The sequence below is a fragment of the Schistocerca serialis genome, chromosome 8 (assembly GCF_023864345.2).
Source record: "Schistocerca serialis cubense isolate TAMUIC-IGC-003099 chromosome 8, iqSchSeri2.2, whole genome shotgun sequence".
NCBI classification, from domain to species: domain Eukaryota; kingdom Metazoa; phylum Arthropoda; class Insecta; order Orthoptera; family Acrididae; genus Schistocerca; species Schistocerca serialis.
In genome coordinates, this window is record NC_064645.1 from 304,549,286 (window position 1) to 304,562,112 (window position 12,827).

At 39.9% G+C, this 12,827-nt stretch overlaps 1 protein-coding gene across 3 annotated transcripts in view; it reads right to left on the reverse strand.

Annotated features, from left to right (window-relative positions):
- Positions 1-12,827, reverse strand: part of LOC126416290 (zinc finger protein 836-like) — a 208,782-nt gene that overhangs the window by 83,062 nt on the left and 112,893 nt on the right. For all 3 annotated transcript variants that reach the window (XM_050083941.1, XM_050083942.1, XM_050083940.1), the window contains 3 exons: positions 8,977-9,127; positions 8,126-8,269; positions 2,239-2,350 (listed from right to left, as the gene is read on the reverse strand). In XM_050083941.1, coding sequence (XP_049939898.1) covers positions 2,239-2,350; positions 8,126-8,269; positions 8,977-9,127 — 407 coding nt within the window. The remainder of the gene's footprint in view (positions 1-2,238; positions 2,351-8,125; positions 8,270-8,976; positions 9,128-12,827) is intronic.

Below are 12,827 nucleotides of genomic sequence, written 5' to 3' on the forward strand. Positions count from 1 at the left end.
GAGATGAATTTTCATCCGGTATATCGCCCATAACAACTTCCCAGGTGCATGCCTCCAGTTCACGCATTGTGCAGAGTTTTGTTCAACATACTTTCTCTTTTTCACTCTAGCACAGCAACCAGGATGTCCTTGCCACCTCAAACAACATCCTAGAGGCTTCTTGCCCAACCACGCATGTATACAAAGCACTTAGTGTGGTAGTGTGCTATCTTGCACGGAAAGAAGTTCAGTAATATTTTCCAAATGAGGTATGCCTGAACACACTCACTTAACAGTTTGCACAATTGGTTTTCAAACAAATTCCATGATCCCCCCCCCCCCACACACACACACATACACATCATTCGACAGACACTTTTCATGTCTCCCTCAATGAACAACTATGTGAGCCACTTTAAGGTATATGGGAGGTGGTACTTAGGGTAGCCTATCATTTGTCCCTGTTTCCTGCTCCACCTGTTGAAGGTGTGCAGCAAATGTGATTATCAAAAAGACTTCTGACAGGATATTGTTACATTTATTTTCTTCACTATAAACCCCTGACTCTGCACAGTTATCGCTGTATTCTAGAGCCCATAGTAATCTGCAATTTCTTCAGAATTGTAAAACTTTCAGGCCATTTTATTCATGCTAAAAAAGGGGAAATGTGAGAATTGTGAAATTATGAAACCCTAGTTCAGAAATTACGAGGGCAGTTCAATAAGTAATGCAACACATTTTTTTTCTCGGCCAATTTTGGTTGAAAAAAACCGGAAATTTCTTGTGGAATATTTTCAAACATTCCCGCTTCGTCTCGTATAGTTTCATTGACTTCCGACAGGTGGCAGCGCTGTACGGAGCTGTTAAAATGGCGTCTGTAACGGATGTGCGTTGCAAACAACGGGCAGTGATCGAGTTTCTTTTGGCAGAAAACCAGGGCATCTCAGATATTCATAGGCGCTTGCAGAATGTCTACGGTGATCTGGCAGTGGACAAAAGCATGGTGAGCCGTTGGGCAAAGGGTGTGTCATCATCGCTGCAAGGTCAAACAAGACTGTCTGATCTCCCGCGTGCGGGCCGGCCGTGCACCACTGTGACTCCTGCAATGGCGGAGCGTGCGAACACACTCGTTCGAGATGATCGACGGATCACCATCAAACAACTCAGTGCTCAACTTGACATCTCTGTTGGTAGCGCTGTCACAATTGTTCACCAGTTGGGATATTCAAAGGTTTGTTCCCGCTGGGTCCCCCGTTGTCTAACCGAACACCATAAAGAGCAAAGGAGAACCATCTGTGCGGAATTGCTTGCTCGTCATGTGGCTGAGGGTGACAATTTCTTGTCAAAGATTGTTACAGGCGATGAAACATGGGTTCATCACTTCGAACCTGAAACAAAACGGCAATCAATGGAGTGGCGCCACACCCACTCCCCTACCAAGAAAAAGTTTAAAGCCATACCCTCAGCCGGTAAAGTTATGATTACAGTCTTCTGGGACGCTGAAGGGGTTATTCAGTTCAATGTCCTTCCCCATGGTCAAACGATCAACTCTGAAGTGTATTGTGCTACTCTTCAGAAATTGAAGAAACAACTTCAGCGTGTTCATAGGCACAAAAATCTGAACGAACTTCTCCTTCTTCATGACAACGCAAGACCTTACACAAGTCTTCGCACCCGAGAGGAGCTCACAAAACTTCAGTGGACTGTTCTTCCTCATGCACCCTACAGCCCCGATCTCGCACCGTCGGATTTCCATATGTTTGGCCCAATGAAGGATGCAATCAGTGGGAGGCACTACGCGGATGATGAAGAAGTTATTGATGCAGTACGACGTTGGCTCCGACATCGACCAGTGGAATGGTACCGTGCAGGCATACAGGCCCTCATTTCAAGGTGGCGTAAGGCCGTAGCATTGAATGGAGATTACGTTGAAAAATAGTGTTGTGTAGCTAAAAGATTGGGGAATAACCTGGTGTATTTCAATGCTGAATGAAACAACCCCTGTTTCAGAAAAAAAATGTGTTGCATTACTTATTGAACTGCCCTCGTATATCATACAAAATAGGTTAGAATGCAGCAATATTAGATGATTTCTTTTTCAATGCCTAGTGTCCCCCCCCCCCCATACAGCCAGTATAATCTGCAGCTTGTTTTAACACAAACCATGACAAGAATTTCAAATTTTGTTGTAAAACATGAAAAATTATTATTACATTAAAGAAGTGAGAGGACAAATAAAACATTCACAATTTTACAAACCTGTATGTATCTTCAGGTGACATGTAAGAGCAGAGTTGTTAAGGAATCGTTTGAAGCACACATCACACTGCAATGGTTTCAGTTCTTCTGCACCATGAACCATCATATGTCTCTACAACAAACATAATGAAAAATGAAGCTCTTCAACTATAATACTATATACCACTTTTTAATGCTTTCTGGAACAAAGCTGCCCTGAAACACAAAGATATCAGAATTTGCATAGTTGTGGCTTCATCAAATAGTAGCTGATCTTTATCTAAGTGGACTGATGGCAAAAGAGCTCAGACACTGTTGTACAAAGGTAATAATGTGGAAGTACAAGGTACCCCAATCATTGTCTAGAAACTTATGAAGCACATGCCCCCTGCCCCTGCCCACATATACAAACAAACAAACAAACACACACACACACACACACACACACACACACAGAGAGAGGGGGGGAGAGTTACATTAACTACATTCTCCCAACAGTCGGACAGCAGTGCTCTCTCTCTCTCTCTCTCTCTCTCTCTCTCTCTGTGTGTGTGTGTGTGTGTGTGTGTGTGTGTGTGTGTGTGTGTGTGTGGCGGGGGGGGGGGGGGGGCGCACACATGTTGGCTCTGCAGTATAACACAAGTTTAAAAGCAGAGTTGCAATGTTTTTTATCTGCATGACTATCTTCCACTTAACATGTACCGTACAAAGTAAATGGCTGCTTCTTCGCACTTCATTTCATTGCTTGTATTGACCTAAATTTTGAAAAATTGGTTATTTACCCAATGCAGCATCAGTCTTCACAGCAAAACAGCAGTGTTCTATTTATACGAAATTTAAACATCTTTGCTACCATCTGGAAATTCAAAATTAATGGTCATTCATCTTGTGTGGTTTCTGTATTTTTTACTAACACAGTAGATCCATGTCAAAATAATTTGTGATAAACCCCAAATTTATTTTCCAGTATTCATATTTTAGCACTGATTAATTCTGCACTGACAAAAAAAAGACTGGTCAAAATGGTTCAAATGGCTCTAAGAACTATGAGACTTAAAATCTGAGGTCATCAGTCCCCTAGACTTAGAACTACTTAAACCTAACTAACCTAAGGACATCATACACATCCAAGCCCAAGGCAGGATTCAAACCAGCGACCGTAGCAGCAGCGTGGCTCCGTACTAAAGTGCCTAGAAACACTCGGCCACAGCGGCCGGTGAAAAGACTGGTCAGGTAACATATTACTGCCTACTCAGTAGGCTGATGACTGTATAGTCAGTACTGTATCTTGCTATATGAAAGTTAACACTACAAACCAAATGAGCTGTTCCATGATAGTCAGTCACAATGGTGTTATGAACCACACTAATTTTACTGGGCATCACGTCTTCATTAAGGAGTAATATCTGGAACATCTATCATCATACTTAACAGTCTCAATGGAATGGATTTCAAGTTTCCCGTCCACAGTTCCAGTCTGTCAGAGAAGAGGTATCTATTTTATGTGTACAGACTGAAGTGGAAAGTGAAAATTTGTACTAAGGCCAGAAATCAAACCCAGGTCTCGTGCTCACTAGGTAGGTGCATTAGCCACTATGCCACCTTGGCAAAGAGGTTCACACAACTGCACAGATTACCCTGGCACGCCCCAGATTCTCTCTGCTGTGCCAGTCTACTTTATAAGTTAGACTGGGTAACCCATGCAGTTGTGTGAACCACTTTGCCAAGGTACCTTAGTGACTAACACACCTACCTAGCAAGCAGGAAACCTGGGTTTGATTTCCGACCTTGGTACAAATTTTCACTCATCACTTTATTCTACATATATAAAATCGTATCTGTATGAGACCAGTGAAGTCTCCAAAATCTTCTCATTTCACTGGAATCAATATTGCTGGAATTGTCAGTAACAACAAGGACACATAATTAGTGTTTTGTGCAAAAATTGTTACCAAACAGTATACACAAAACAAAATGCAATGCTCCTACAGGGATGGAACTATTGTATACCATTTGACTAGACCATTTGTCACAAGACTTTAGAATCAGTCACAATGATGAAAGTACTTCCACTCACAGCAACTAAAGAGGGAACAACCACATAAATGCTTGAATTGGAACACCAGCTCACTGGAAGAATCCTTACAAAATGTGTTTCGTATGAGTAGGAAGCTTGTTACAAAACAACACTGATCCAACCCACTCTCAAGTATTATTCCAACACAATTAGATAAGAGAGACAAGGTTTGAAAGATGATTTTCATGTCTTGTCATCAGTCTGTTTTGTCTAAGGAAGAGTACCATAAATATACTCAAAAAGCTCTCCATGGGAAACAGTAAAATGAAGATATTTAAAATCATGACGGAGCTGGTCTTAGACTTTTAAGAAACCATGTTATGAGGGAGTCAACAAAAACACTGCTACCTCTCATACGTCCTGCAGTGATTGTAGCAGTAAAATTAGAGAAGTCTGGTCTACTATAGAAACCTACACGTTATCCTTCTCATATACCACTTTCAGATGATATCCTTCTCACACACCAGTTTCAGATGGAATTGGAGGGACGCTATTACACTATGAAAATCTGACATACATTACACAAAGCCTTTTGGAAACAAATGTAACTGCTGAATACAACATCAATACAGTATGTCAGACTCGTTAGTTTGAAGCTAGGTAAGTCTGTGAATGTAACAGTTACCATAAATGGTTTCTGTCTATTCCTTGGGACACCTCCATATTTTTTTGCAATATGTATCTCACTAACATTAATGTTTGTATTTTGGCAGGTATCCCACTTCCGCTAACTCATTAAACCCTTGTCTCTGACAAGCCATCCACCTAAATAATGCTGTCGGAATGCACTACTGAAACAACAGATACATTGCTGACCAGTTTCACTTGAATAGAACTGAACTTAGCATCTGATCAGGCACTAACAGAACATTTACTCCACACATAAATATTATTCTAATCAGTTATTTCAGACAACCATAAACTCATGAACCTCTTTTTATTGAAATCAGGTCTGCATGATCCAACGTGCAATTGTTATCCAGAATGTAGCGGAGATGCTGAGTCATAGACTGGCACAACAAAGAGACTGTCACAAATAAAGCTTTCAGCCATTAAGGCCTTCGTCAAAAATAGATCTCACGCGCACGCACATCCACACGCACACATAGGCGCGCGCACACAAACGCAACTCCCATACATGACTACAGTCTCAGGCAACTGAAGCACACTGCAAGCAGCAGCACCAGTGCATGATGGGAGTGGCAACTGGATGAGTGTAAGGAGGAGGCTGGAGTGGGGAGGGGGAGGGATAGTAGGCTAGGAGTGGCGGACAGTGAAGTGCTGCTGGGGAGTGCACAGGGATGAGTTGGAGAGAGGGTAGGGCAGCTATGTGCAGTCATGAGGTTATATGGAGGGCAGGGGAGAAGTGAGGAGGCATGATGGGGTAGCGAAAAAGGTGAGACGTAACAAGAATGGGTGCGATGGTGGAATGAGGGCTGCATGGTGCTGGAAAGGGATGAGGGAAGGGACTGGATGGATGAGAACAATGACTAACGAAGGTTGAGGCCAGGAGGGTTATGAGAACGAAGGATGTACTGCAGGGAAAGTTCCCACTTGCGCAATTCAGAAAAGCTGGTGTTGGAGGGAAGGATCCATATGGCACAATCTGTGAAGCAGTCATTGGAATGTAGGATTTCATGTTTGGCAGCATGCTCAGCAACAGGGTGGTCCCATAGTTTCTCAGCCACAGTTTGTCGGTGGTCATTCATGCGGACAGAGCGCTTGTTGGTTGTCATGCCCACATAGAATACAGCACAGTGGTTGCAGCTTAACTTGTAGATCACATGACTGGTTTCACAGATAGCCCTGCCTTTGATAGGATAGGTGAGGTTTGTGACTGGACTGGAGTAGGTGGTGGTGGAAGGATGTATGGACAGGTCTTACATCTAGGTCTATTACAGCAGTATGAGCCATAAGGTAAGTGGTTGGAAGCAGGGGTTGTGTAGGGATGGACGAGTATATTGTGTAGGTTCGGTGGATGGAGGAATGCCACTGACGGAGGGGTGGGAAGGGGAGTGGACAGAAATTTCTCATTTCAGGGCCTGAAGAGGGCTAGTCGAAACCCTGACGGAGAATGTAATTTAATTGCTCCAGTCCTGGGTGGTACTGAGTTACGAGGGGACTGCTCCTCTGTGGCCATACAGTGGGACTTGGGAGGTGGTGGGAGACTGGAAAGATGAGGCACAGGAGATTTGTTTTTGTACAAGGTTGGGAGGATAATTACAGTCTGTGAAGGCTTCAGTGAGACCCTCGGTATATTTTGAGAGGGACCATTCATCACTTTATCACTGCAGACGCAACAACCGCACGTGGCTACACTGTATGAAAGGGACTTCTTGGTATGGAACGGCTCGCAGTTATCAAAGTGGAGGTATTGTTGGTGGTTAGTAGGTTTGATATGAACAGAGGTACTGACTTAGCCACCTTTGAGGTGGAGGTCAATATCAAGGAAGGTGGCTTATTGGGTTGAGTAGGACCAAGTGAAGCAAAATGAGGGAGAAGTTGATGAGGTTCTGCAGGAACGGGGGATAGGGTGTCCTCACCCTCGATCCAGATCGCAAAGATGTCATTTTTGACAAAGGACTTACTGGCCTAAAGCTTTATTTGTGTCAGTCTTTTTGTTGTGCCTATCTGCGACTCAGCATCTTCGCTACAAGGTGAGTGGCAATTTTCCTTTTCATAATATTGTTACATTCCATTTTGGATTTTCCACTGTTTATTATCCATAATGGTTGTTGAAAGTCTCCTAATCTGTGACTTCCTCCAAAGCCCAAGTTACATGTGAATCTGCCAATAAATGGCATGGAAATGAAAATCCTTGTCTGTCCGCACAGAAAAAGATTTCATAAAATCAAGACCACACAAAAATGGTTAATCATACATAAGAGATCCATTCAGTCATTCTGGTAACATCTACAAACAGTTACCAAATTGTTTACATTTGTGCAACTACCAAAATTTTAAATACACACAATGAGTTCACTGCTTTCATCATCAAAACAAGCAGCTCTGACAATAGAGCAAAAAACCCAATGTTGGTGTTTTCATTCTCTATAATGCCATTCATAAGCACAATTCAGTAATCCACATGTGTAAGAAAACTTCAAAACTTGCAAAAATTGTCACTGGTGCAGATAAATAATGTCATTCTATGAGAGTATTTCTATTTCATTAACTTCAATCATTTGGACTATCTACTCACTACACAGGCAGAAATTTATGTCACTATTTTCTCATTATCTTCTCTCATGCCCCATTATCTTCTCTCATGTCCTTTCAAGTGAAATATATCGTTCCATAGGTTCTCATAGTCCCCTGATCATTTTTAACCACTGCTATTAATGGTTCTTTGTCCCCCACCCCCGTCCTAAATATAATGTTGTAAAATACTGGGCAAGTTGACCTTGTAACTGGGTTTCCCCATCAGTTACTAAATTTTGTGATAGTTATAGTCTTTGTGTTTACAAATTACTTAAATAATTTTCTGAAGATATAACTGATATTGAGGACACAGACTAAATTCATCCATGAAAGTAACATATATGTGTTCTAGCTTATAGGTTATGTACGCCTTTCCAATACTAACAGTAAAAGAAAGATATTTTAACACAAAAATTCCAATTTTAACTTCCATTTGCTGCTGTTTGTTATACTCTTCACTCACACATGTAGTTTCATTTTTCTTCCTCCCCCCACCCCCCCATTAGGGAGACCTGGCTGCCTAATTAATGTAAAGGGCAGTTTACACCGGCATGTGAAAAATGTAAAAAGCAAGAGCTAATACACAAAAACAAATAAATATTTATCAATAACAGCATGAATAACACTTACCTCAAGTCTCTCATTTGAAGCAAAACATTTGTAGCATGTTTCACATTTGAATGGCTTGGCAGGATTGATAATTCTGGAGTCAGCTGCCATCACAACTGCATGTGTCGTTACATGCTCCACAAGACGAGCGCGATTGGCAAACGTCTGAAACAGAATACAATACTTATTGGTCACACGTAAAATAATTTTTATACATCTGTTTTTACAAAATAGAAATAGCTGTAATTACCATATAGTAGTGGCAGTAACACAAATGACAGATTATAATTTTTTGCCCTTTCACAAACAGTCTATTAATCTTCGAGAGATGAAAGTGAAGTGTAAAAAATGATTCACGGTTCACAGATTTCTGCATATGAATACCCTGTACATTATCTTTATACTGTACCTTTTTTTAAAGCCATATGAGAAAACAGAATAATGTTCTATTCAAAATCTATTGCCTAATCATTCTCCTTTCTCTGATTAACCAGCCACTCTATCACTGCGTAGGAGCTAAGTGCCTCTTTTTATGTTTCTCATATACTTCCATAAAAAATAATAACCATAACAACAACTATACACTGTCTTGTTACGAAGATGACAAAGTACTCTGACATATCAGCAGTCTTAACCAACAAATTACGCTGCATGTAAAAGTTATTTACTGGATAACTTTTTGGCTTTATTTATTTTAAAAAAAATTTGACGGTGTATGGGGCTCATTTTTTTTTTTAAAAAAAAAGGAAAAATTAATAATATTCAACAGCCTGACATAAATTAATTTATAAAAAATGAATGTTTTGCTACTGAACAAGAAAAACGTCGAGCACATATAGGGTTAAATTACAATACGTGAGTCTTCACATTACCTGGGCACATTGAGGACAGCGAGCCTCCACACTGGCAGTATCCGAAACAGTATTCTTGCTCCCAGGAACGTGATGATGCAGCAGGGAATGAAGCTCCAAAAGAGATGCAAGGCCAAACCGTAAGCCACAGTAATCACACTGTTTTGTTGTACTATACAGAAAAGAAAGAAAAAAATAATCATCCAGCATACATAACAAGTAACTCAAGAGGAAAATAACTAATTGTTACAGTCATGATGTACATAAACAGCAACAATTATATATTATATTATATATACATATATCGACAGCTACAATCATTAGCAGAAAGGCAGTATGTGGGGTGAAGGAGTGAAGGACAGGAGGAGGTGGGGAGCAAAAGTGAAAGAAAGAAAGAAAGAAAAACTATTGGAAATTTAATAACATCCTGATACAAACACAATACAAATCCAAATGAAAAAAGTTCTCAATATGCCAATTTTTATTTTTCTGCTATCTCTATAATTAAACAGCCTATATTTATTTTTATTCATAACCTTGCATAGTCACACTTGCTTATAATGTTATTTCACTACAGCAAAATGTTTTGCATGTTACAGACAGCAGATTTATCTTTTTCTTTCATTTGTGAATTGTAGTACTTTATTATTCCCATTATGATCATTCTACCTCGCATAAAAGCTATCACAATGAAGTACATAAGTGTTTCCACAATCTGACTGGTTTTATTACTTCTAATTGTTCTTTCCTGAACCCCTACTAATGTGCTGCACTTTAAAGCCAAACAGCAACTACTAGTTTACATCTAAAAAAGTTGCTTACATCTGATAGGTTTATAGGGGGTCATATTTGCTATTGCACATTTTACAAAATAGTGTCTGCCTCGAGTAATTAGTAAGATTTTTGCTTAGCAAAGCTTCATTGAGAACTGAAATCACTGCTGCTGCTATCACCATGCTTTAACACTGCAGCATCTCATTTTATATAAACTATGGCACTTTTCAGAATTGTGGGATCACTATGTCACTGAACATTCCTCATGGAAACCGCAAAGATACTTGAGTTGTTCTACTACTCTAAAACTAACTCATTACATTCACCAAGAAGTATGTCACAATAATTTTAAAAAATAACAATGGTGTTTACTGACCATGAAAGTACTGTTCAGATGGTAGGATCAGTGTTTGTATTATCTTGGGGTAGAAATTTACCACCAATCACCTATCCAACCGACGACACACAAAGTACATTACCATAATGAAAGCATCAGTGTCATCACTGTGGAACATTCAGACACTCTAATTGCTGAATTTGATCTTTCCAATTCTTCAGGCAGTTACAGCAGTCATCCACCTTGCCCATCACTGTGAATACTGCCAGCTCCGAAACTGAACACTCACATCAATCTATGAGCTACTGATGTACTGATGGCAGAAACATTCAATTTCAGATACACAGGAATGCTCGTTTTGAAAACTCTATTTAGTTTACTCAATGCACTCCAGTCCATGGATTCTATGGTTTCAGTGGACCCTGTATTTATTCTGTAGTATCTGAATATTATTATGCCTATATGCCAATCTTGCTCTTTAAAGTTCTTCCATTCATTGGAGAAGTTTCGTCATGCAAATGGTACAATGTCCTCAACAAAATGAAGGTGATTCAGGTCACTTCATAACACTTAATCCTCCTTTCTACATCCACATCTACATCTATACTCTGCAAACCACAGTGAGGTGCACCACTGAGAGTATGTCCCATTGTACCATTTATTCATGGGAAGAATGAGTCTCTGAATGGCTGTGCGTACAGTAATTATCCCAATATTATCCTCACGATCCCTGTGTGAGTGATACACAGGGGGTTGTAGTATATCCCTAGAGTAATCGTTTAAAGCTGGTTCTTGAAATTTTGTTAATAGACTTTCTCGGGATAGTTTACGTCTGTCTTCACGAGTCTACGATTTCAATTCCTTCAGTACCTCTGTGATACTCTCCCATGGATCAAACAAACCTGTGACCATTCATGCTGTCTTTCTCTGTGTATGTTCAATATCCACTGTTAGTCCTATCTGAACAGGTCCCACATGCTTGAGCAACTTTCTAGGATGGGTCGCATGAGTGATTTGTAAGCAACCTCTTTGGTAGACTGATTGCACCTCATCAGTATTCGACCAATAAATCGAAGTCCACCAGCTGCTTTACCCACGACAACCTATGTGATCATACCATTTCATATCCCTACAAAGTGTTACACCCAGGTATTTGTTCTAGCTTAAAGCTCTAATGTTTCCAAATCTTGCCAGTGCAGCCCCAACAATCAATCTTTCCTTCTTATCCCATGTGGTAAATCTCCCCTGATCCTGAGTACTGGGTGACTTTTCAGAACTCTATCCCTTTTCCTAAACCTGTCGAGTTCCTTTCTTTTCACCCCTCTTCCTTCCCTTCCAACCCTTCTGCCAAAATAAGGAACCACTGGCTCCAAAAGCTTGCATAAATAAAACCTCTTTTTTTAAAATATGTGTGTTGCCCTGCTCCTGATTGGTGAGTAGAGTTTTTATCAATCCAATTACATTATATCGTCAAAAATTGGTTATTATCCTTGTTACAGCCCATAATATGTTTTGCTGATGATACAACTTTACTTACTTCACATCATAACATCCCAACACTTTCATAAGATTATAAGAGAAACTCTTAACCTTGCATTAAATTGGTTTGCAACCAATAAAATTGTTTGTAATCAACACAAAACTCAAAGGCTATGTTAGGACTGTCGAAGAATGTAGAAAATAAATATGTCAAATTTTAAGAATACATATTGACACCAGACTCAACTGGGAAGAACATATCAACCAAGTCTGCATATTCCCCTCACATCAGTCGCCTAACATTGTAAAAAAAAAATTCATTCATTGCAAATAAAAATGCTGTGATCTGCACAAGCCAATACTGTACACAGATCATGTTCTATTTCTTTTTTTATCTCTGCTTTGGGATACTTGTAGCACCTCTTGTGCATTTTGCTTTGAGTCAGGCATCTAGGAGAGCTTATGTTCATTATACTACAAACCACATAGGATCAATGCATCTTTTGTCACTTCAAACCGATTATTTTACTGTGATACTCTTCTCAGGTTTGTAGTTTGATATTCAACTCAAGATGACACAATATTTTGATGGTCTACCTGGCTATCATCTTCAAGTTGAAATAACGTGTCAACTGTACTTGTGGATCTAGCTGCAAATCTGAGAAGGGTATCAAATTATTTTACCAGGGCAGCTTATGAAGTCCAATCATTTTGCTGGTGACATCTTGCCACAATTTTCTTTTCTTAGTAACAATTAAGTTCCATGCTGGTGTTCTTGATGATTTTTTTAAGCTCAGTTTTTCATTTTCATTCTCATTCTCTCTCTCTCTCTCTCTCTCTCTCTCTCTCTCTCTGATTTTGTACTTTGTGATGCATCATCAGTTGATAATGAGTTCATTTCTCTACTGAATACTGAATTCTCACAAACACCACCTGGTCCACAGCCGCACTGCCCAAAGTCTAAAAATTAGATCTTAGTGAAGGCATGATCACAGTCATATTCTCCATTACAAAACATACCATAGTCCTCATACAAAACCTACAGTATTTCATCATCACTACTTTTGGCCATACTGATAAGACCATGTCTACCTGATTTCATGTCTGATTTGTTCACAGTACACAATACTGCTCTGAACTGTGGTGCATGCAGTATGGTGTTGTGATTAGTGTCATTGGCCGGCGTGCTGCGGGTCGCCAATTCAAACACGATCACCAGCAATTATTAAATATTTATCATTTCTAGAAGGTTCTTGAAATATCTTATGTTTGTACATTCTGG